The sequence below is a fragment of the Haliotis asinina genome, chromosome 6 (genome assembly GCF_037392515.1).
Source record: "Haliotis asinina isolate JCU_RB_2024 chromosome 6, JCU_Hal_asi_v2, whole genome shotgun sequence".
Lineage (NCBI taxonomy): Eukaryota > Metazoa > Mollusca > Gastropoda > Lepetellida > Haliotidae > Haliotis > Haliotis asinina.
Genome location: NC_090285.1, coordinates 53,913,329 through 53,939,288, shown reverse-complemented (window position 1 = coordinate 53,939,288; position 25,960 = coordinate 53,913,329). Strand labels below are relative to the sequence as shown.

General features: G+C 39.0%; 1 protein-coding gene across 6 annotated transcripts; it reads right to left on the bottom strand.

The window, feature by feature from the left end:
• Positions 1-683: 683 nt before the first annotated feature.
• Positions 684-21,430, bottom strand: LOC137286441 (src substrate protein p85-like). 6 transcript variants are annotated; one of them, XM_067818307.1, is made up of 16 exons: positions 21,354-21,430; positions 19,540-19,623; positions 18,733-18,806; positions 17,572-17,701; positions 16,015-16,125; positions 14,982-15,036; positions 14,293-14,403; positions 13,698-13,808; positions 12,454-12,564; positions 11,908-12,018; positions 10,771-10,937; positions 9,573-9,639; positions 9,054-9,202; positions 8,412-8,682; positions 6,829-6,884; positions 684-5,393 (listed from the first exon to the last, which is right to left on the bottom strand). In XM_067818307.1, the coding sequence occupies exons 2-16, from the start codon at positions 19,618-19,620 to the stop codon at positions 5,313-5,315; spliced, it is 1,686 nt and encodes a 561-aa protein (XP_067674408.1). In that variant the 5' UTR covers positions 19,621-19,623; positions 21,354-21,430; the 3' UTR covers positions 684-5,312. The 6 variants fall into 6 exon arrangements, with proteins under 6 accessions (XP_067674408.1, XP_067674410.1, XP_067674409.1 ...); XM_067818309.1 differs by lacking the exon at positions 11,908-12,018; XM_067818308.1 differs by lacking the exon at positions 13,698-13,808.
• Positions 21,431-25,960: the final 4,530 nt, after the last annotated feature.

The following is a 25,960-nucleotide window of genomic DNA, read 5'->3' as shown; positions in this document are numbered from 1 at the left end:
TTTCATTGACTTGTAACGTGTTCAGAGCTCATCACCCATGGAGATCCATGTCAGAAATGGTCATCAATAAACCATGTGTTGTAACAGGCCCTGGTCGACATGTCTTCTTATTCTAATTGCATAGACTTATGCACATGCTGTTGATCACATGATCGTCTGGTCCAGACTATTATTTACCGATCGGTGCCATATACCTGGAATGCTGTTGGGGGCGGTTTAAAACTAAACTCTTTCAACAGTGATGTCAAATATCCCTAGTCATTAATAGTTTTCCGATTAATGATAAGGTGTATTTCAAATTATCAATCTTTTTCGCCTAGTGTGCTGAACAAGCTTCTAGCCCAATATGGCATGCAGTTAGATATAACGAACAGTGTCTAACCCTGGCTGAGCTACAGGAAGAAAGGAAAATCAATTTTTGCCATTCCTGTGTTTTGTGTTCACAGCTTTTGGCCACAAGAGCTAAGTCAGTTGGCACTCCTCAGAGTGGTTCACAAGGATCAATTGTCACACTTCTATTTATATGGAAGCCGTGCTGGCCCTGAGGGTTAGACTGCTGACTTTTTGGGCTGGATACAAGGTGCCTCACTCTGCGAGTGGGTCAAGGCTCATTTCAGTAGAATTGTTGTTCAAAATCCATTATAAAACATCATGACCTCTGACATACTGATAACAACACAACATGAGACAAAATATTTTTTATTTTATCATATAATTTGTTCAATGTGCCCAATCAACCATAAAGCTTACATAATCTTTCAGTTCAAACACACCGTGACTGATAAAATGCACAGACTACTCTGTAAAGGGAGGTAACTCTTACAGTTATGTCAACTTGAACACTCCCATAGCAACTGCATAGAGAAAAGCTTATTCAAAAGCACAGAAGAAAATCCAGCCTGTGTTGTTTATACATAAAGAAGGCTTCCTGTTGCAGTTATCTCCCTTTATTTTGTTGTACGAATCAGCCCTTTACATTCACCATTAATATTCCTTATTGTCTCACATATGACAATGTTTGGGCTACGGCCGTGCTGATGTGTGGCCTTGATACAAGAAATCTTTACTGCATTTTCATTAACAAAAACTGCTGATACATTCAGATGATGAATATCTACACCTGTCTCCTGCATTCAATCCATTCAGATACATGTATTTGTCTAATACAGGAAGCTATAACACAGACTCAAGGCTGTTAAATATTTCGGGGTTGGCCAGTTTGGGATTCTTCATTCCAATGTTAGCAATTTAGAACATGAAAAGGCTAATAGTTTGCCTTATGTCTGACAAATGCTGCAACATAAAAATGCTAATAATGTAGATAAAAAGGTGTTACACAATTTTGACAGAGAAATGATAAAACAAAGTGATAAATACATAATTGAAACAAAATTTTAAAAGGAGTATATAGACAAGGATCATTACAGCAATCATCAGTGGTGTGGATAACAGCATGTAAGTAGAAACAAAAACATAACAAACTATACAAATCAATTTACTTGCAATTTTGAAAATATTTCTCACAAGTATCATGTAAGAAATAAAAAGATTGGACCTGCCAAAATGTATATGAATTAATTTCAAAATTTAGAGCTTTGCTAAAGAGATAGTTTAACTTCTGGCCTAGATAAGTTTTAAAGAATTCTTTTTTAATCATTACCTCCAAATACCTGGATAATGTGATACAGGTCATTATATCTACATTGTACAATGGTATATAAAACCTGTCAAAGAGCTTGGAATATATTTCATTCCATTCACTGACATTAATATAAAATTGTATTACAAACGTTTCAATACATATACATAGAAATACAATGAGACACAGTATATATACATACATACATTGCAGCTATCCTACTTGGAGTGTTTGTAAAAGGCTTTCACATTTATGGTACATCTGAATGTAAATATATGGAAGTACAAAATACACCTGTTTTGGTATGCTGGTTCATGTCGCTTTCAAACAAAAATATCTGGCAGCAAGACTGGCACACACTTTAGGTAGTCACACATTTACCTGAACATATGAAATTAACTTTGGTCATTAAGTCCAAAGCCAGCTGAAAGCCACTTGGATACACAGCTCTTGGTTTCTGAAGGTCCTGTTTCATCTCCAATGACTAAGTATTATTTTCATATTAAAAGGCCTACACATTTTTATGTTATGGTTCTGGGTTCTTAAGGTCTGCAGCTTTTCAGGGTTAAGACAAATACTGCATTACCATACACTGGCAACTGAGTAAATCGAAGATACAGCACTTTGAAAAACATTTTCGCAATATAACTGTACTGTGAAAAGTCAGTTCAATAAACAAATATTTTTGCTTGTGAATCTGAAACTGAATGACAGGCTAAAGCAGGTGCCATCAAAGAATTATCTTTTGGAAATGGGTCACTTCTATCCTTTGCATCAAAGTAAAATTCAGTCTTTATAAAGTCAATGTCACTTGAATGCTCTAAATATCTTTCTGAAGATATAACAATGGTCTCATTGTAAAAGCACTGAAATCATAGCTACCTCATTAACGCTTCAGTTTTATTCCACACTGAGACATATCAAGCAAATACATTAAAGACCTTTTCTGAGTTTTCATGTTTATTTCATCCAATACTGTATTTATCTAAATACCTTTATAACATATTTCTCCTTTATCCTGAAACGTTAAGTTATGTGTGACCCCAAGACGCTCTCATTTTCACTATTGCTTGACTTGTAACAGTTACCCAGACACGAGGATCATGCAATGTGACCAGGTTGCACAAAGCAGACAATTGCTGCCTGGTTTCATGTAAGAATGAAACACGAACAAGCCAGTACAACATCTATTGCTCCACTTGCTAAACAGGGCTGTACAATACAATATTATTTCTACATGTATTCTGGTGCAAATAATGCTTAAGGGTTCTGACCACCTTCCCAGTCGGATGTTATAGTTGCAAGGCTGGTGTAAACTCAGCTTTTATTGTGCTGTAGTAGAAATTTTATCAAGTTATCATGTCTCGAAGAGAACATGAGACAAAACCTCTGTGAATGTCATGACAGGTGAACCTTTCACTGAACATCATTGCCCTTGCAAAATGACTGAGTGAGCATAGTTTCACGCTGCTTTTGGCAATATTCAGTGTTCGCATTAATGCAGAAATTTGCATTATCCATGCAAAAAAAATAAAAAACATGCAAAAAATATTTTGCGTGTGTGTTTTGGATGCATAGGCTCTGATCTACTTAATTTTAACAAGAAGTCAAAATCATCAACATCCCTTGCAATGGCAAAAATATCCTTCATGAACATGTCTTAAAGTTACGATTATGCCAGATGTTTTGGTGTGTATATAGAAAAGTGGAAGGAAAGTATGGAAAGGTTTCACCATGTCCAAACTTGTTGCCATGGAAACGCCAAAAAATTTCAATCAGAATTTAAAAAATAAAAAGTAGCTTAAAACAGCAAGATATCTAAAAACAATAAAGTTTGAAATTCTTCATGACTGCTGTGAAAATTTCAAGCGCAAAAGATTCGAACTACATGCTTATAATATTATTTGTGCATGCACTTGTACAAACCCTACCGCAAACACTGAATATTCCAGCCATATCACAGCTGAGGACAATTGGCTTAACATAAAGTACCCATGTGGGGAATCAAACCGTGTCTTTTGTGCGACTCGGGATGTTGCAACCACTAGGCTACCACACTGAGTCCCAAGTAAAATGAAAGATGCCTGCTTGAAACAGTTTGGTTTCATTTCTATACCACCATGATTAAAAAATACTGATGTCAACAAGAGTAGAAATGCACACAAACAAATACAGTATTACTCCAATGGTTTTCCCTTTGGGCTACAGATGAGTGCTCTGAGACAACAGGGTTTAAAATAACATCCACAACAATAAAATGACTTTTGCATTATTTAAGTTCAAAACATATCATCTGACTTCATTTTTGAAGTACAGAAGTCAAAAAAAGGGACTTTACAAGTCTGTTCTGAGACATAAGTGGCAAGATACAATCACTGGATCTGAACTGTTACAGCCCTGTTATATGGTAACATACACCAGTGTATGAAACAGAGTCAGTATATCTGCCCGAGATGGGCTAGATTTGTGACAGACGGTTTGAATTTACAGCCAGCCAGCATGATGGTTTGGTGTAAATTTTAAATGTTCATACATCTGAGCGGATTCTTTGTGGCTGGTCTGGTTAAATCTATTTTGGGCTGTGACCATTTTGATGTTAATATCCTGATGTCTGACTGGGTTTTTGGCTTATTTTATACACTGCATGCACTCACACTAATACTGAAGATGCATTAATTATATCATTCACACTTTGGACACAAAAGAGAAGAACTGTTCAGATTATCATCAAAATCTTGTCACTGGCACCAAGAAATACCGAATAAAAATGACTGATCTTTATTAGAACCCTCACAGAACGGACCATCAGTGTGTAGAGCTGTAGAACATCAGATTTAGTTCCCCACAAGAATTTTAATAGTTTGATATATTGATGTTCCTTTAATCAAAAGCTCAGTCATGATTGAGTTAACAGTTCATAACATCTAGAAATGCAAAGGAGCCAAGTTATCTCCTGTACAAAATGACTTCATTATTTGACTAAAAGACTTACAACAGTATCTATCAATGAATCTGTTTGGTCATGATCTGAAGTTAAGCTTTCAAAATGCATTTGAGCACTCAGACGTAAGTCACATGATATGATGAATGGCTCAGACTGACAAATATATTCGTGTCTTGTATCAGAAAAGTAATTCTGATAAGATTCTTCACATTTTGACTAACATGAACAGTAAAGTGAAGCTAATTAGGTCAAAACATGGCAATTACCCTGTTTGTTTCCAGGGTTTCACCCTTGCCGGGTTCCGTATCTTCTCATGATGAATTGGTTTAGTGCTGCTTCACACGTATTTCCGTTACAACCAAGCCTGTCAGCTGATTGTGAGACGAGAGTTCATAGATGCTCACCGCTGAGGTGTAATACAAGCACAGTTATACCTAGGTTATATGTTAACAAAATTATGGATCCTGGCAAGGCAAAGGTAGGTAACTCTGCACACTGAATTACAATGCTACAGAACATCCAGTCAGTGCCTATGGTGTATAAATATGATATCAAACTGTATAAAAAGCTTATGAAAATAACTGTTGATATTAGTGACAAAATCACATGGACTTGAAATAATAACACTGTAAGGAACTTGATCATTTCTTTCATTGTAATTGCTGCATGAGTCTTCGTTTTCTACCATAACAAAGAATTAGAACAATTTCAGCATTCTGCAAAGGGAGATCACTTTGTTTCTTCAACATAATTTGCAGGAAACAGGCCAATCTTCCCATGGCATTCACCTCGCCACCATCCATCGTCAATCTGAAAGCAATATTGTTTTGCTTTATTGTGATGTCATTAAATATAGAAAATGAATTGTGTATTGTGATGTCATTAGAATATAGACAATGAATTGTGTATTGTGATGTCATTAGAATATAGACAATGAATTGTGTATTGTGATGTCATTAAATATAGAAAATGAATTGTGTATTGTGATGTCATTAGAATATAGACAATGAATTGTGTATTGTGATGTCATTAAATATAGAAAATGAATTGTGTATTGTGATGTCATTAGAATATAGACAATGAATTGTGTATTGTGATGTCATTAAATATAGAAAATGAATTGTGTATTGTGATGTCATTAGAATATAGAAAATGAAGGGCTTTAGAATTAGAAGATAAAGCTACACTGTTTTCAATTTTGAGGTACTTTATTGTTGATTTAAGTCTGCTAAATGTAATTTAAAAAAAAAACAATCACATAAGCGTGTGTTTTTTAAATTGAATATTTAACAGATTTAATCTATGATAAACGACAACAAAATTGAAAACAGACTAGCTATATTTTCATTATAGCCTGACTGACATTTTAAATACAAACTCTTTGAGTTTGAAAGGGCCTTTTTCATGGAAATCTCTTGGAATCGTCCAGTTGTGGGACAGGTTAACAAAATAAGACATTTTTAACAACATAAATGCTTCATTTCAGGAACAAATGTGATTTTATTTGTAACACGTAGCGCAAATAACTAACAAAAATACAGTTTATATTGTGAGCAAGTCCAATTCTTTGATTTTTCTCCAGCAGTTATTAATCTCCCTCATTATAGGACAATCCATTTGACTCAACTCAAGCCATGAACTCAGTAAGTTTAGTCACCCCCAACTTTATGCAAGAAAGTAATTGTCGATAACCACACTACTAATCCAAATTTGGAAAAGACCTTCATGTCAGCTTTTATGTGGGAAACACTGACAGTGGAAGTGGAAGGCCCAGACTTAATGGCCTGGGTGAAAGCTGACAGGATGGGACAGGATGGCAAACGTGTCTTGACGATGTCATGCCTGCTAGATCTAGGCCCAGCTTGATGCATGGCAGAATACTGCCGCTTTTGCACTACTGACGAATTTTCCTGCCTTTAAGTTTCTTCAAAGGGATTAGACTTAAAAAATTCTACTTTAAACCATTCACATTTTACTTCAAAAACATCAAAGATACCGCTGAGGTAGAAATCATTGATGTTTGACATGTTTGTTTACAAACAACAGGGTCAACGTGTTCACTGTATTCATACCCAGTGAATCAGTCACTTAAATTAGGGTCCTTAAACTGCAATTAAAGTACGGTTTTGGAGATCTCTCAAGCAATCAGAACTGAGTATCACACAATGTTATGCTAGAATTCTCAGTTAAGGCATGGAATGAACAATCTAGCTGCCATAAATACAAGACAAACTGTGATAATTACCTTTTCAATATTAGTGATGATATCATCTGGATCAAAGCTGAGTTCATCTTCATCAGCTGCAAAACAAGACAAATATTTGAATCAAAATGTAACTTGTTTGAGAAGCACTTTAGAAGCTGAGACATACAAATGAGAACAAAGTTTTATGGATAACAACTTCTTTCATTGCATGAGTGCAATCTCTTGATACAGATTCTTGTATTATTGTCAAGCAAATTCACCAATATTCAATGGATAATGACTTCTTTACCTGCGTGAGTGCTACACCTCGATACATTGTACAAGAATCTGTATCGAAACATCACACTCACACAATTACAGAAGTTGTCCATAAAATATTGTTCTCACTTGAATCAAAATGTGTATCATATTCTTTATCAAAATAATTCCAAAGAGAATCATTACTATTACAATACCCAAAGGGATGCTTTCCAAAACTTGAGAAACTTTCTGATATTTCCTTGAAGTGTTTTACTTTGACAGGTACTTTTTTTCAAGCAATTCCCACCTGAATTTATTCCTCACTTTTTTATCGATATCACTCAATAACAATTCTTGATCACGGATCAGATTTTCACCATATTTCACCAAATTGCTGAAAGAAACTTTTGTCACTTGCGCTGCCATTTGCATTTACCGATGTATGACTAAAACAGCGATTCTTATCGGCTGCATTGACCGAAGTGATCCAGTGTCATGTTAGCATAGAAAGCAGTTAGGAAAGTGGAAGCATGGCTTTGTTTACCAATTTTATAATCAGTTTTATGTGATGTGAAATTCTGAAATTTGATAGCCCAAGAGACACAGATGTGGGTACTTGACATTGATAAGTGTGACCTCACTACCAATAAATTATTTCTCCTCACATGTAGACGAATCTCAAGATCAACTGATTTGCATTTAAATCCGCCAATTTCCACGAATCTGCAGAAATTTGACATCTCTGATACCCATGATAACAGATACCCATGATAACAGATACCCATGATAACAGATACCCATGATAACAGATACCCATGATACCCATGGAAGCTGTCTAAACCAGCACTCACTGGGACTGAAGAAATAATCCGGTTTAGACAGCATTACAGATTGTAAACCTGACATGGTTACTCATGACTAGAACTGAACTCATATTCACTTAATAATATAAACATGCTGAATCAACACATTGCTACAAGTACTGGTATACAGATACTGAACAAAGATTAAGTTATCTTTGTCTGTAGTTACTTCATGTGTGATGGCTTCTGCATGCTCTTAGTCCCTTCTTATTTTCACGCAGGATTCATTAGTGACAATAAACATCTGTCAGACTCCTCACCAGGAGCTGGATTGGACATTGCTGAGTACTATATAAACACGTGTTGGGGCAGATTATTTCATCTCGGGATTTGGAATTGACAGCTGCCAGACTGCAGAGCTTTTAAATGATGAAAATGTTCTAGCCATGCACACGACCAAGATTTATGCCAGTGTTGACAATTTACTGATTGGACAGCTGCCGTTTTTGACAGATGGTACCCCCAAGGGAAATATGAAGTATTATCATGTTGATAACTGGATGGATCTGGAAGACTTACCAGCCTGATAGTCATATAAAGCTACAGCACTAATGCCTGTATCTCCACCTCCAGGGCTGGCATCGTTGTACACATCCTCTTCTTCCTGCACTGTCGCTGCAACATCTTCTGCCGTGTGGTACGTATCATCTGGCTCATAGTTGTCAGCAGTATTGTACACATCTTCTGGAACATGTTCTGGTTCTGGTTCCTGTGCAGCAGGTTCTGCCTCCGGCTCCGGTTCCTTGGACTGCCTCTCTTCTTCTTGCCACCTCTCCTGTTCTAGACGAGCCTGGAAACAGGATACGTTGTGAAACAGTTGCAGATACTTATGAAGGAACTACCAACAAGTTTAAACCTATCTTCATACAAAACAGAGATATCAATATTAAAGGGAATGGTATGTGAAAATCATGTTTCACAGAACAGTAATCTGTGACACACCAATCGTAAGCTTGAAGAAATGTTTAGCTTCCGAAAGGGAACAACTTGACTCATACTGAGAACTGTGTCGCATAATGTTGGGAGAAAAAGCAAACTTCACCACATGTAGAACATGGAACATGTAGACTATTTGAAACACGAGGCTGAAATCCATTTCAACTTGTCTCCCATTTCAACAAAAATGACTCATGTAAAGGGAGGTAACTCTACTTCACCTACCTCCACCTGTTTCTTCTGTTCCTCCTGCTCTCGCTTCTCCCGTGCCTCTCTCCTTGCCCTCTCTTCCTCAGCCCTCTTCCTGCCTTCTTCTTCCCCAGCCTTGGCCATGTTCTCAAACCGAGCCTTCAGACTCTTAGCACCTTCTGAACCTGAAACATCCAGTGTCACTCGGTTTTAAGCCTCATTTAATACCTTCCTGTTCATCGCAGCCTGTTTGTCCAATGTCACATAAAAGCGACACTGGTCTTCTACATGATCCCTACCATTTCATCCAATTTCATTAGGGTATTAAGTTTGGATCAGACAAGACAGTGATTGATATTGTGACCACTGATCCATTGTGCACAATCATGTCAAACCACTCAATCTCTAAACCCACTGTCATCTCATTTACAGTGTTGCTGGGAAAATACTCTATTCCACAGGTGTCTTGTACATGGATCAGCCAGCAGGTCCAAGCATCCGTCAGTTAATCAATAATTATTCTTTTTTTTATCATAATTGCAGATGCCAACTTACTTGAATCAGCTCTTGTTTTTGTGTAACTGGTGGAAGCACCTTGCATATCTTCAAAAGTACCCGCATTCTGAAGAAACAAATTCAGAATATCTACATAATGGACAATTATGGTCACTCAATTGCCCTGTAGATCACCTGTACATACAGTCAAATATATATCATGAAGTTCTTGAAATGCATTTAGACATTTAGGTATTAAAGTGAAAGGCAAGTTTTACGAATGACAATTTCTTTATTGAGTGAGTGAGTGAGTGAGTTTAGTTTAACGCCGCATTCAGCAATATTCCAGCTATATGGCGGCGGTCTGTAAAATAATCAAGTCTGGACCAGACAATCCAGTGATCAACAACAAGAGCATCGATCTGCGCAATTGGGAACCAATGACATGTGTAAATCAAGTCAGTAAGCCTGACCACCCGATCCCCTTACAACAAACACAGTCACCTTTTATGGCAAGCATGGGTTGTTGAACGCCTTTTCTCTTCTTTATTGTATGTCACAACATTTCTGAGCTATTTCTCACTTGACGGAGGGGCAAGGAATAGCACAGAATCGTTGTAACATAAAATAAAGAAGAAGAAGTCATCCATAATACTTGCCTCTAAACATTTGCAATGATAAAGACACTTCCAATGCCACTGATTATTACACTGCTTAACAAAACAGAAAACAAATTATGAGTTGACAGCTGACATATTATTTTGAATGGTACTTCAGTAGTGTCAAGGATTGTTAGCCTCATGTGTAAAGAGCAATACATGTCTCTAACATCTTCTACTTTGGTGAAACCCACAATGCAAACAATTTTAGAAAAACATTCTCTTGCATTTGATGTTTCTTCTGGCATTGACACACATAAGGGACATAACTCTGCAAAGCACACAGGCAACTGGTTCACTCATTACACAAATGTTCTCATGCTTTGGAAAGGAACTGGGTATGGCATTGAAAAATGCTGAAAAATGGTCAATGAGTACCAGACTTAAGTCCATGTTCAAAGACATAACTTTACGAAACCATGACACCACTGTTGGTATAAGGGGCCATGATGATAGGGCACTGGTGAGCATAGGGGGCACAACTCACAGTGAACTGACAACTGCCCTTGGAAAGCTAAGACACATGCATTTAGACCATTGTGTCCCCATTCGGTTTGAAGTGTGATATTCCTTATAACTTTACAAGCAGTTGTGCATACCTTGTCCATCTTGTCTTTTTCCACACCAAACTTTCCCCCAAAGCCTTTCTTCATGTCGACCTGGGAGGAATGAAGTTCGGTCTTTTCGATGCTGTCATAACCAGCTGCAGTCTTGTCTTGTCTGTCTTTCTGAACACCAAATTTCCCACCAAATCCTTTTGAATAATCTGCATGCAATTCAAATTAATAATAATCAGTTTAACATTAGCATTTTCAAATTGAAGCCTGAGCATCCAAATGAAAGGACAAGTCAAGCAAAATCTTAAAAGTAGTACACGTTTCTGTATGCTTGTTATGTTTTGATGACTGCCATGGCAACTGTGGGTGACTGATCTCTGGCATCCCAGCATTTCTTCACACTACATGCTGTGACGACCATGTTTAAAATTAGATCTGATTTCAGTGTGCCTTTTCCACAGACCATTTCGTAGCAAGGATCCTTCAGACACCTTGGAAGAGAAAATGGTCTGAACAAAAATGGGCCACATTCATGTATATCATAGCTGGGTTGACACTTCACATGTGCAGTTTTCAAGGGTTTATCAATGGCACTGCTTTCAAGAAAACACACCACTGCTCCATGTTAGCAAGCATACAAGAAAGTATGAACTATTGCAAATAGTGATAGTTTGACAATACTTGTTGCAGCTCCATAACAAATATCATGACAATGCAAATCAAGTTTCTGCTGAAACAGGGGCGATGGGATAGACTAGTAGTTAAAGAGTTTGCTTGACATGTCCAAGACCTGGCTTTGATTCCCCACATGGGTACAAAGCGTGAAGCCTGTTTCTGGTGTGAGTTCAGTTTTACAATGCACTCAGTGATATTCCAGCTATATAGCAGCACTCTGTAAATAACTCAGTTTGGATCAACAGCATGACCATAGATCTATGCAGCTGGGATATGATGACATGTGTCAACCAAGTCAGTGATCCTGACCACCCAGTCCCATTAGTTGCCTTTTACACCAAGCATGCTGACAATAACAATAATTATCTCAAAAGTTGATTCATGGTGTTTGTATATGAAGCACAACATCAAATGATGTTTAACTTTATCCAGGTGTTCAAAGGCTTGATCAGAAATACATTTCCAATCCAAGGGCCATAAATGTATCGACTGTGAGACAAGCACCTGTCTGAGACTCATGTTTTTCAACTTTCTCCTTGTGATCCCAGCCAACAGCTGATTTGTCCATGTTCTCTTTCTGCACACCAAACTTCCCTCCAAACCCTTTAGAGTGATCTGAAACCAGTTCACATCAGACAATGACTGAAAGTCCGGAGTCAACAATATTAAGCAAATTATATAATCAAAACAGACACTTTCCAAAACCTGATCCAATGCACCTGTACAAAGCTGAACGATCTTCATTATAATCAATGGATCAATACGTCTTTAAGTTTTATTCTCATATCCCTGGAGAATATACTACCCCAGCTGGCCATAAGGAAAAAGAAGGTTGATAATCACATCCTACAATATTTAGGAAATTAAATAATCAATTTGCACAATCATTGACAGATCTTCATTATCACAAATAGATCAATATGCCCCTAAATAACATTCTCATCTCCCTGGACAGTATACAACAAAAATTGTCGGTGGGGAACTAGAGGGTTAATAATCCTATCAGGTACCCCTTCACTGCTGGTGAACGGCCCTTCCTTGCTGACCTACCTGTCTGTGACTCGTGCTTCCCTAGCTTCTCTTGGTGGTCCCAGCCTAAAGCTGACTTGTCCATGTTCTCCTTCTGCACACCAAACTTCCCTCCAAACCCTTTAGAGTGATCTGGAACATGGCAGAGTAAGACAATGAGTGAATGATGCTAGCGGTTCACAGATGGAAAGTCTAACAGACCACAATATAGCATGACCATCAGTGATCTGAAGCATATGAGGGTGTTGTGCCCAGCAGCAACTAGGCCATACATGTGAGTGACAATCAAGGCCATTTCTGTGAGCCACAATCAATCCATAACCATGAATGGCAATCAAGGCCATATTTGTGAACAACAGTCAAGGCCATATCTGTGAGCACCAAGCAAGGCCATATCTGTGAGTGCCATTCAAGGCCATACATGTGTGTGGCTATCAAGGCCATACCCACGAGTGGCTATCAAGGCCATGCCTGTGAGTGGCAATTAAGGCCATATGTGTGAGCAACAATCAAGGCCTATGTGTGAGTGGCAATCAAGACCATATATGTGAGCAATAATCAAGGCCATAAGTGTGAGGGGCAATCAAGGCCATAAGTGTGAGGGGCAATCAAGGCCATACATGCCTGTGGCAATCAAGGCCATAATGGAATAATGACGCACAGCAAGCAAGTGTTACTTTTTGACCACCTGGTTTGGATCACTGAAAACTTAATTTGCTCAGAGTGCCAAGCACAGGGTACAAACCACAGAACTTTCATTGGTTAGTATAGTGAGTTAACCTCACCAAACTGAAGATATCATGTGGGTGAGAGATTCCTGCTCCCTACTAGTCTTGCCTGTCTAGGAGCCATGCTTCCTAAGGGATAATCCCTACTAGTCTCACCTGTCTGGGAGCCATACTTCACCCAAGTGATAATCCTCACTAGTCTCACCTCTCTGGGAGCCATACTTCACCAAGGATAATCCCCACTAGTCTCACCTGTCTGGGTGACATGCCTCCCAAGGGATAATCCCTACTAGTGTCATCTGTCTGGGTGCCATGATTCCCAAGGGATAATCCCTACTAGTCTCACCTGTCTGGGTGCCATGCTTCCCAAGGGATAATCTCTACTAGTCTCACCTGTCTGGGAGGCATGCTTCACCTAAGGGATAATCCCCTCTAGTCTCACCTGTCTGGGACCCATACTTCACCAAGGATAATCCCCCCTAGTCTCACCTGTCTGGGTGATGTGATTCCCCCTAGGATAATCCCTACTAGTCTCACCTGTCTGGGAGGCATGTTTCTCCACCTTCTCTTTGTGTTCCCAGCCCACTGCTGACTTGTCCTGCCTGTCTTTCTGGACTCCAAACTTGCCGCCAAAACCCTGGGAGTAATCTGGATTACACACATTACAATTTCAACTTCAACCCAGACATCAGCAAAACATGTATTTAAACGGCTCTGTACATTACTGAAACCTTTCTCAAAAATATGTCAAAACAGCAGAATATGCACCTGAAATCAAAATGAGGATCCTTAGACTGTTCCACATTACAATAATTATTACCGTATATTAGCAAAACATAGTTGCTATGGGCACTAGAACTATGGTATCACTGACTTGTATATTCAAAATATCAAACTGATAAAGTCAGACATCTCAGTTGAAAAGGTGGCATATAAGATCAAGGGTTATAGCAATGCCACACGAGAGAGGAAATTTTGTTTTAACTTGCACACTGGAAAAACATTTTTCCTCTTACATGTCAATGACACTGTCACTGTCAATGTCATGTCAATGACACTCATGTCAGCTACATGATGCAAGTAGTCACCAAGCATTATATGTACATATAGTTTATAGCTTTTGACATCTTACCTGTCTGCGACTCATGTTTTCCCAGCTTCTCTTGGTGGTCCCAGCCTAGAGCTGATTTGTCCTGTCTGTCTTTCTGCACTCCAAACTTTCCTCCAAACCCTTTAGAGTGATCTAAAACATCAGTGAAAGTGTGAATGAGTCTGTGGGTGGGTGAGTGAGTGAGCATCTATCTCATTTAATGACACACTCAGCTATATTCCAGCTTTATGACAGCAGTTGGTACCAGGCAATCAGTGGTCCTCATTAGAAGCATCGATCTCCTAAGGTGGAATATCAAGTCGGTGAGTCTTACAGCCTGATACTATCGGTCAGGCATGGATTGCTGGAGTGTGTGGGTGGGATTTGGATGGACGGGTGAGCGACCAACAGTATGTAGACCGTAACTCACATGTAGCATCCACTTTGTACTGGGAATTAGTGCTAAATAAATTTTCCGCATTATTATTATTATTATCATAACTCATATCAAGACTGTACATGGAACTATTCATAAGAGGACAAAGTCCAATAAACTTTCCATTACAATCTGAGAATTACTTATGAGTTGAAAATGGGATTTTGAGCATGTGATGAATGGTTTCACGTACTCAAAAGGGCACAAAAGTAGTAAATAGGACGGTCAAGCTGAAAATGTAGATAACTGTCTCCATTTTCCATGAACCTTCAAGAACTAACACTGTTAACACTACCTTTTGCTGAGGCATGTTTCTCAGTTTTGCCTTCATATTCATATCCCACAGCAGACTGAAACACAAGATAAACACAATCTCACTGAGGGCATGTAATAATAATAGTCAGCTTTATGACAATCCTGTCCAGGCACAATGCCTGCTGACGGGGCTACAAACATAACTATTCCCAGTCATAAGACACTATCAGTTATCACACCTTCCAATATTTTTCCGATGCCCTCGGGATCTGTTAGATGCAATGACCTGAACATTCACATTGCCAGCACATCCTCACGGGTACCCATTTTCTAAGCAGGGTGAACTGAGACAATGTGGATCTAGGTATGTTGTCCAAGGATACAATGCAAATGTGCCCACCTTGGGACCTTAACCTAGGTGCCTCCAATGGGGATCGAACCCAGGCCTCCAGTGTGATAGGCAGACACCTTACTATTGCACTATTGTGCATGTGAGACTAGAGGGGGTACATGCTGCACTCACGATGATTATGCTTTCATACCGACATACTTTCACACTGACATACATCTGTATTGTGTCTGTAAACTAAAACTATACTTACTCCAAAATAAAAACCATTCTCCTTTCTTTCATCCTTAAAAATCATTCACACAACAGGGGTTGAACATTTTTTTTAAAAGCGACTTGCCACAGGGCAAGTGGCTTCAAGAAAGTAACTTGTCCTGACTAATGTTCTACCTAACCTGATTTTATGACACAATGTTTGATGTTAAGGTTTACTGGACTATTCATCTAAGAGTGATAAATTTCAAAGAACGATAGGTCTAAACTACTACTATTGCAAAATGTAATAGCTACATCATCAGCAGATATGAAATGAAATCCAAGTTTATCTGCAGTTAGAAACCATAAGTGGAAATCTAGTAGTCCATGGACAAGTAAGATACCATAATCTGACTGCCCGAAATGAAAACTGACTTGTCCCGAGCATCGGAGGATAGGATTCTTGAACCCCTGCACAATTTACTGTGGCTTAATATGTTTGATAGTGTTCTCAAGAACCTGTACAAACCTGGTCCTTCCGGTCAGTCTGGACACCATACTTGCCGCCAAACCCCTTTGCAGCGTCTGTCTGGCTAGCGTGCTTGGACAACTTCTCTTGGTAGTCATGACCAACAGCAGACTATGAACAAAACAGGGAATATATGACTAAATAAATAAGTAAAATGCTTCCTGGGCATCAGTTTTATTTGTTTGTGGAACAATTTTTTATTGCTATTTGAAAAAAATAATTTTGACTTGGCCGCATCATTAATTTGTACACAATAAGAATGAGCATCTTTAAGAACTAGTGTGACATTTTTTTTATCAAAAATTTAGAAAAAGTCCCACTACCCTCATCACTTGAGAAAACAATGTGCCAAAGAAACATTCATATTTTTTATGCAGCCTAATATTATTGAACACAAATTTTGGGCAAGCAATTCTGCTTCCAACAATGTGTTGGAAGTATGAATCTGAGAGGTAGTTGATGTAACACAATGGTGAAGTGTGGTATTTTTGTAAGATCTTCTCCAAGGTTGGGCCTGGTGTGCATCAAATGGCTATTCCTATTCCAAACTGGAAATACAATTATCCAATTCATGTGCATATACCTATAAGATATTGTGGCTTTTAAAAGAACTTGGATTTGAATAGCAACAGTGCCACAAAAGAGACAGAGGCCTGGAATCATGTTTAGAATCCCAGATAAATCACTGGAAGAATGGACAATGTTCTGTAGCATTAAAGGGTTACAACCACAGAAAATGAAAGTGCCTAAGACTGATCCTCTTTATAATAGATCTCAACAAAGTGCGCAGTCCAGACCATCACTTCACTGTATCTGTTCAGTGTTTTTCAGCATGACAGGAGAGGACCAAGTGGTTACACCCATGGTGACCAGTCTATGTAAACTTAGTCTCAGCATTATTCTCTACACTTCCATGCTGAGTGTAACAAACCCTCGCACTCACAGATGGTCACTTCAGCTAACCTTTGGGCGACACAACACAGTCAAATGCGAGACAGACGAACAGATCTAACCAGTCACCCAACAGCTACTGTTAAGGGTTTGAAGGGAGTTACAAAATTCTCCTCTGAGACTAATCTCTCCACGAACAAAAATCTGCAAAAACACAGGTATTTGACCTGCAGTATATATGCTCAGGGCTTTGTGATGACATGGTTACCATTACCATATTGACAATAACTGTACTTTCAGTGACTGTTTACTCACTGTTGCGATGTGCTCCATGTGCATCACTCTGAAATGATTGTACTTAAAATAGCATTCAGAATCATTCGGGTACAAACTTTTTCGAGGTAACAGTTCAAAAAGTATATGTGAATGTCAACTTTCACGATTTGGTAAGCTGTGCTCTGATTGGCAAGCTGAAAAGGTTAGCTGACGTGACCTTCTACTAGGGTTTGTTAGACTCAGTATAAGCAGTGCAACCAATAATGCTGAGTTTCCTTAGACTGACAAGTTGGCATTCCCAAGATACATACCAAAGATACGTACCAACAAAAATAAGGTCAAATTCTGCTTTTTCCATCTCCAACTCAACTCTCTAATTTCCAAACATACCTTGTCCATCCTGTCTTCCTGCACCCCAAATGATCCACCATATCCGTACGATGCCTTTGGCCCTTTGTCAAATTCTGCTTTCTTCGCAGTTTTGTCGTCATTCTGTACCTCCTGTCTCAGTTTCTTCAAGCTGAACAAGACAAAAGAGTTTATACACTGTTGATGGTATTGTCTCCCTGTGTCAAGTGGGCTGGGTGCTAGAGTGATACAAATCTAGTTGTTGTAGCAGTGTGTATGATTGCAGCATTATCATGATTATCTGAGAAACAGCAGAGGACACCAGGATTAGGCTGCACACTTTGTTGTACCACTGTGGGGAATCAAACTCAGAACTTCAACATTAAGAGGGAGTACTTAAAGCACTAGGCTACCCCACCATAGTAGTAGTAGTACTAGTAGTAGTAGTAGTAGTAGTCGTCGTCGTAGCAGCAGTAGCAGTAGTAGTACTAGTAGTAGCAGCAGCAGCAGCAGTAGTACTAACAGTAGCAACAACAGTAGTACTCAGTACTAGTCGTAGCAGCAGCAGCAGCAGCAGCAGTAGTAGTGAAACAGGATCAGAAGCAACACAGGATACATGGGGTTCTGATGTCTCTATTGCCAAGCTGAACGTCATATATCTAAATTTGGACATAATAGCAGCCGCAGTAAACTTAGTCTCAGTGTTCATTACATTCCCACACTGAGTCTAATAAATCCTTGTAGGGGGTCGCATCAGGTAACCTATGTGTGACCTATGACCGTCCAAACAAATGCAAGATGGATGAATAGATATAACCAATCACACAACAGCTACTGCTTAGTGTTCCGCTGGACCTACAAAATTCCCCGGTTAAAGACACTGATCTCTCAACAAACAAAAATCCACATAAAACACAGATATTTGACCTAGTACATTACGTATGTTTAGGGCTGTTTGTTGACATTGTTACCATTAGCTAACATTTCCACAAGCTGACATCCCTGAATATTGTAAAAATACTCAGTATAGGAGTGTAACAAATAATACTGAAACTAAGTTTACTTAGACTGGACATGACAGTAAACAAAATCATAAATAGTCTTCTCGGCAAACTTGGTGAAAAGAAAACCAGCTATTTAAGTTCAGAATCCCTCCTAACAACAGATCTCATCACATGCACCTATTTTTTTAACTTTACTCACTCCAGTGACTCTTGATGTCCGGATCCCTCCACCGTCTTGGCACCCCATCTCTGCTCCTGCTCACTCACATCATTCTGGGGAGAAAATGTGAGAGATTAGATGCATAGTTTTTTGAATTGTTGCTTGCATGGTTACTGATTATTCCAGGAGTTACCTGACATGTAAAAGTGACAAAGCCAAGGCTTTTTGTAGTCAGCTGATAAAAAGTGAATGTGAAACCATATTGTCATAACACAACAAATTTCCATGTAGTGAAATACCAACCCAATAACGCTCCATAAACTATGGATTAAAACTATAGGAAGCTTAAATGATTTCTCACAACAAATTTCTGGATCTACCATGTATACGAGACATCAATCTGTAAAGGATGTTGAAGTCCACTAACTGCAGATCTATCAGTAATACCATTTATCATCCAGGCTGATGGACAACTAACTCCATATACATAATACAGTGAAACCTGTTTAAAGTGGCACACCACAGAACCATAATAAAATACTGGTTTTCACAGGGTGCCAGATTAGATAGCAACAATCGTTTTCCAACTTGGGTGCCATTTACATGACACTCACAGTGACCAAAGGTCAATAAAACCAGTGCCTACTTATTTACTCTCTGACAAGTCACTTACTCAAAACAGTTAATGAAATCCCCTGGTGCTTATCATGTTTATGAAGCATACTACAAGTGTTTGATTCACCGCACAATTACCACTTCTGATTGTCTAGCATATATGGAGAGTATTGGATTAAGGGACCATTCAGCATCTATCATTAATAATTGGCATCAACAACAATAACTCACCACAAAGTCCGGATCTGTCTCCCAGTCATCATCATCTGCCACATTGACCTGCACATTCTTCCCAGCTGCAGCCTTCCACATGATCTGACAACAGCACATCAACATGACAAATTTAAAATATACTCTCTGTCCCCTTTGATCCAATCAGACAAAGTCAACATTCCATAGCTTCTTGTTAAAAAAGGTACATAACCAGTGAGTTGACTTGGAATATTCTGTTTTTACTTATATTTCAGTATCATACTATAGACATGCTAGAATATCATCAATGAGTAAGTTCGGTTAAACACTGGTTTGTCTTATATTTAAGTTATATCATGTGGAAATACATTTAAGGTTGAATTGGGATGGGAGACCAAAGGGAAGCATGTATTACATTCAAACCCAAATTGGTTGATCTGAGCACAACAAAGATAAGCTTTGCAAAGTAAACTGCACATGAAATTGCTGCACCTCGGCTATACCAGATGTCTCGGTAATACACATCCAATTTAACACCATGACAGCAATATTGTTGTTTGATATTACAGTTTACATAATCAACACATAGTTAATTGGCAACATGATATGCAACAATTGGTTTTCCATTTTTCATGCAGGACTCAATCTCCACAGCTGTACAAAAGGTGTATGTTAGTGTTGATTAGGTATTATTAGGTGAAAAGTATTATATTTATTTACTCAGTTTAGGGGCTGAACAACCAATACACATTACATTATACACACGATACTTGTAAACAATGACTAAACTAAACACTGGAGTGGCTACTTTTCTAGTCAAGTACATACACATGTTGAGCACTGACCCTGGCCCCGATTTCTCGAAACAAACTTCAGTTTTTACTCAAATCTCAAACTGAGTTTGAAAATTTGAAACAGCTGAACTTTTAACTCAGCTGCATTCAAACCACTGAAGAAATCTGTCCACAAAACTCAGATTGTCTACTAAGTTTGACTTTCCTACCGATTTCCGTCCATTCTGGAAAATGCATGTTCCTGTATTTTCTCAAATGTGAGCAAAAACTTGAACTTAGGTCAAAACTCAGACATAAGTTTGTTTCAAGAAATTGAATACTTGTCACTTTGTTAACATTTCAACAAGGAAGTACTGGGAATAGTTCATATGATGCACCCTTTCCGGACATGTAAGCATATTCTAACAGACAAATATCAAACCACATCCTTGAGTATGTTACTTCTGCAATTACTATGGCACTTGTTGCAGTTTCCATTACAAATAACAGTTTTAAGCTCACAATGCATACTACATATTTACTAGTATACTATGGACAAATAATTGATTAATAACAAGTAACAAGTAAGTGATCAACATGGTTTAAGCTTTGGTCACCATATTGATTCTTTATTAGAATATACTTTGAACAACTGTGCAGTAAATCTGTCAATCCACAACGCCAGATTTTTAAGGAAATATTACGAAATCATTAGAACCTAGACATTTGTTGAGATGAAGTTGAGAACCACACACTGATGAAAGCATTATTACTATACTATCATTGGTTAATCATAATTTAGATTTTGTTAAATGATGCCCCAATTCCACAAGTGAAGCCGTTATGCTACGCTGAGCATGATTCACGTGCGATAATCTATGACTTCAGAGGAGTGGAAATGTCAGAATTGTGAGTCGTACCAGGCTTCCTCATTTTCACCATAACAAAGTCCCGCGTTCAGAACAAGTACCAAAATTAAAAACAAATCAAGTAAACAGCTACAACAAAATGCATGTATATATAACAAGACAACTAGTAAACAATCCCGGGATTTTGATGAATAAAATGAAGTTTAAATACCGATAAGGCAATGCGTAACCCTCTTTCCGTGCACTTCCTCCTCCCCTTGATTTAACTTCCGGGTTAATCACGTGATCGTAGATACGCAACAACGACCGGCTCGGACACTTGATTGGATGAAATGAAACTTTTGCTTTGACGGGAGAATGAGGATAAGCATTAACTTCTTCTTCAACGACCAACGCACACTGTTAATAAATGAGATAGTATCAGAAGAATCGGATGAATGACGAATGTGAATCGTCGTCATTATGTGACAGTAGAAGTAGTAGTAGTAGTAGTAGTAGTAGTAGTAGTAGCAGTAGTAGTAGCAGTAGGAGTAGTAGTGAGTGAGTGAGTTTAGTTTTACGCTGCCCTCAGCGATATTACAGCTATATGGCGGCGGTCTGTAAATAATCGCGCCTGGACCAGACAATCCAGTGATCAACAACATGAGCATCGATCTTTGCAATTGGGAACCGATGACATATGCCAACCAAGTCAGCAAACCTGACCACCCGATCCCGTTAGTCGCCTCTTAGGACAAGCATAGTCGCCTTTTATGGCAAGCATGGGTTGCTGAAGGCCTATTCTACCCCGGGACCAGTAGTAGTAGTAGTAGTAGTAGTAGTAGTAGTAGTAGTAGTAGTAGTAGTAGTAGTAGTAGTAGTAGTAGTAGTAGTAGTAGTGGTAGTAGTAGTAGTAGAATGTAATGTTATCATTGTTAGTTTAAGATAGTACAGACACCGGTTGCGAAAGAAAGAATTCGCTTCAATATTGTATCTGACGAAAATATAATATAGTACGTCCGCAAAACGCTATAAGAAGTCTCCAAACCAGTGTCAGTTTCAGACCCCAAACACGGTTGTAACAAATACATAATAATATTTTTTTAAAATTCTCGTTTATTTCATTTTTAGTCAACATCTAACAAACATGGGTGTTTAATTTCTTTTGCCCGTCAGTTTATATATATTTTCAGTCCAAAAATATATCAGTCTAAGTATCCTTATCATGAACAACTGTGACCTGAACGACTTTTATGAAACCAACGATATTGTGTTGATAAACCTAGAAATATAATCGCAGTGCACGTGTGCGTGTGCGTGTGCGTGTGCGTGTGCGTGTGCGTGTGCGTGTGCGTGTGCGTGTGCGTGTGCGTGTGACATTTAGAATATATACATCAGCAGAAGGTAGCAGGCCCAAAGGTTCGTAGACCTGCCAGTTTATTTGTTAATCTCGAACATCAACGTGCTCGCATACGGTGCTACATCGTCGGCCGTGCTTATTCAAGAGTATGATTTTATGTTAAATCAATATTTCAGAGCAAGCTTCACTCGTGCGCTAAAACGAGTTCCAAAGACAAGCCGTGCGCGCATATGTGTGGTGTGTGGTGTGTGGTGTGTGGTGTGTGGTGTGTGGTGTGTGGTGTGTGTGTGGTGTGTGTGTGTGTGTGTGTGTGTCTGTCTGTCTGTCTGTCTTATGTCTGTTTTAGTGAGGTACAAGCATATTAATATTTTTTTTGTAAAAAAACTGGCGGGTTACCGTGACACTAACTTCAGAAATCAGGGAATAATACGAACATTCATTTTTTATAATGCATGTAGCACTGTAGAATGCGTATTATACGTGTTTTGTGTGCTATGTTGAATTAAAAACACTACCGATGAAAGGTTTTGATAAAAACGATTTCGAATCCGCGTGTATCTTGAGACATGCTATCATCACAGGCGTCGGTTTTTGAAGAGTAATCGTAAATAATAGACACATAAATTGATATAGCATGAAAGGTCTATTTGTTCCTTTAAATGTTTAAACAAAGGTGGACTGTTCTAACTTACGAGCCAGTCTGGTCCTAAACGATAGCGTTTATACGCAACATCATCATTAAAGCATATAGGACCTTAGATTCAGTTAACTGACAGAGTTGCCACATCTGAATTACACTGTAAAATACTGTAAATGGTACAGAAAAGGTATGCATTGCGTATATTAAACAATCAGTTATAGCCCCTTACAACTTTAGAGAGAAAAGGGGAGAAATCTGATCAAAATAATATGTACAAAATAAATATCGGACAAAGTTTAATGTCTCACACATCCTTTTCTAGCTGATCGACGGTGGCTTGTACTAGTCTGTATGGACTGATCGGACAATATACTGATTGATGTAATGAAAATCGATCTTAGCAGTGGGGTTACTGTGACATATGTCAACCAAGTCAGCGAGCCTGACCACCCAATCCCTGTCGTCGTTTCCTAAGACAAGCGTGGATAACTGGACCTTACTGTCAGCCCGAACTTGCAAGATCTTTTTTTTTATATATCTGAATCTAATGATTGTTTATATAAGAGACAGGGCATATCATGTTTGAAGCAAAATTTAAGAACTGGCTGTATATAGTCAAATAGACAGGGTGTATTGTTTTTATGTTTGTAATCATGGTTACGACTGAATGGGTTTCAATTCATCTGCAAGTTTCATACCATTGGAAACTTCTAGACGGCCATTTTCACTGACCGTAGAACACAATATTTTGCATCGAGTGAAATAGGAAAATAACATTGACAGGGGGTAGCTACCATTATATGAAAAAGCCTGGGTTTACTCATGAGCTTTGCTAAAAAGGTTGGACAAGCTCTCAATAATATCTGAACATAAAACTGGCTTACACGAAAAACATTGGCTGGCTATATGTCCGTGGTAGGTGTTTGAGAAGAGTGAGTAAGTGAGCTTAGTTTTACACCGCACTCAGCAATATTCCAGCTGTATGGCGGCGGTCTGTAAATAATCGAGTTTGGACCAGACAATCCAATGATCAACAGCGCGAGCATCGATCTGCGCAATTGGGAACCGATGACATGTGTCAACAAAGTCAGTGAACCTGGTCACCTGATCCCGTTAGTCGGCTCTTACGACAAGCATAGTCGTCTTTTATGGCAAGCGTAAGGGTTGCTGAAAACCTGTTCTACCCCGATCCCTGACGAGTCATGTTTTGAAAAGAATTTGGTAACCTATATGTGGGATACCGTCTATTACAGCATTGACGTTGGTCATGTGGAGTAGCAAAACGAACCTAAAAGTGACGGCTGCACAGGAAGCCACTTGTCTTGATGTTATCTGAATTTGTTTGCAGTTCCGGTAGTCACATGAGTGACGGAAGGTCGGGGATATGCACATGTCGAGTGGCACCGTGCAGTCTGCGACAGGCAATGATCGTCACGGAAGTTCAGTAGCACACTAAGAGCGGACTGTATGATACAAGTGAGATCTGGTCGATTTTGTGCCACGACCCTACACAGGCAGGGTATATAAGGACCAATGTAGAATATATTCACGCCCACACCGTGGGACATGGCATATAAATGAGATGTCGATGGTGCTACGTCAAGGAACATCGCATGACCAGATCGAGTTAAGGCTAAATGACAAACACCAAGTTGATCACTGATATTCAGAGAATTTTAGGCCACTACAAGTCATAAGAGCAACGACATTTATGGTCTCGGAACACTTGTAGACCTGGAATCAATGTTTTCTCTCACGATGTTGTCTTAAAGATGTCAAACGTGCTTATTATTCATGCATCACTCGCAGTGTCAAGATGTCTTCATCAGTCGAGGCACACCTTCACCATTAGCCGAGTCAAATTGTCACCATTGGTCGAGTCAAGTCATCACCATCAGTCGAGCCAAACCGTCACCATTAGCCAAGACAATCCTTCACCATTAGCCGAGTTAAACCTTCACCATTAGCCGAGTCAGGCCTTCACCATTAACCAAGTCAAACCTTCACCATTAGCCAAGACAATCCTTCATCATTAGCCGAGTTAAACCTTCACCATTAGCCGAGTCAAGTCTTCACCATTAGCCGAGTCAAACCTTCACTTTTAACCAAGTCAAGTCGTCACTATTAGCCGAATAAAAGCTTCAACATTAGCCGAGTCAAACTTTCACCATTAGCTGAGTTAAGGTATTGTCATCATTCGCTGAGACAAGTCGCCAGTTCAGCGGGGAGTTTGGAGGAAACCATCAGTGCATTATCAGCGTTACGTTGTCCAATCCCCCTTACCGCGGTGTATTACTTGATTCTTGCAACAAAATCCCGTTTCATCAAGATAGCACATGGCCCCAAACAACATCTCGCCTTGGCTCCATAATCACCAGACTTATCACATATAAAGCACTTGTGTGATGACCTTGACCGACAAGTAAGTGCACGGCCAGGTTGCCCTTGCAAGAATAATCAGTTCTCACAATGCTCTCAGAAATGAATGGCTTCGAGCTCCATTTCATGTGATCAGAAGTCTCACATCGTCTGCTTGTTGTCTGCCTAATGTCGCGGCGAGCAGCGATGCCCGTGGCGGGCCTTCACGCTAATGTCTAGAAAGTGTGACATTCTGAGCAATTAAATGGAGTACCATTTACTGATTTCAGTCTCGATAGTTGATCACTTACTGAAAAAGTGACACTCATCTTCAACTTATGGACACTATACCTGTTTGTTCCCATTGAAGACATAGCTTGTAATGATGTTATTAATCAAGTCTCTTACCATCATCAGCAACTCCTTTGATAGACTAACAACTAGTCTCTGAAATGAACATATTTTACTGAAAAAAAGTTCA

Bases quoted from the DNA above. Each gene is read 5' to 3' on its own strand.
- LOC137286441 (XM_067818307.1), bottom strand. From the start codon at position 19,620: ATGTGGAAGGCTGCAGCTGGGAAGAATGTGCAGGTCAATGTGGCAGAT. The intron at 14,404-14,981 runs GTAGTGTTAACA...CTGATGTTTTAG, and splicing joins GAAACATGCCTCAGCAAAAG to ATCACTCTAAAGGGTTTGGA. The intron at 10,938-11,907 runs GTGCTTGTCTCA...AATTGCATGCAG, and splicing joins AAAACATGAGTCTCAGACAG to ATTATTCAAAAGGATTTGGT.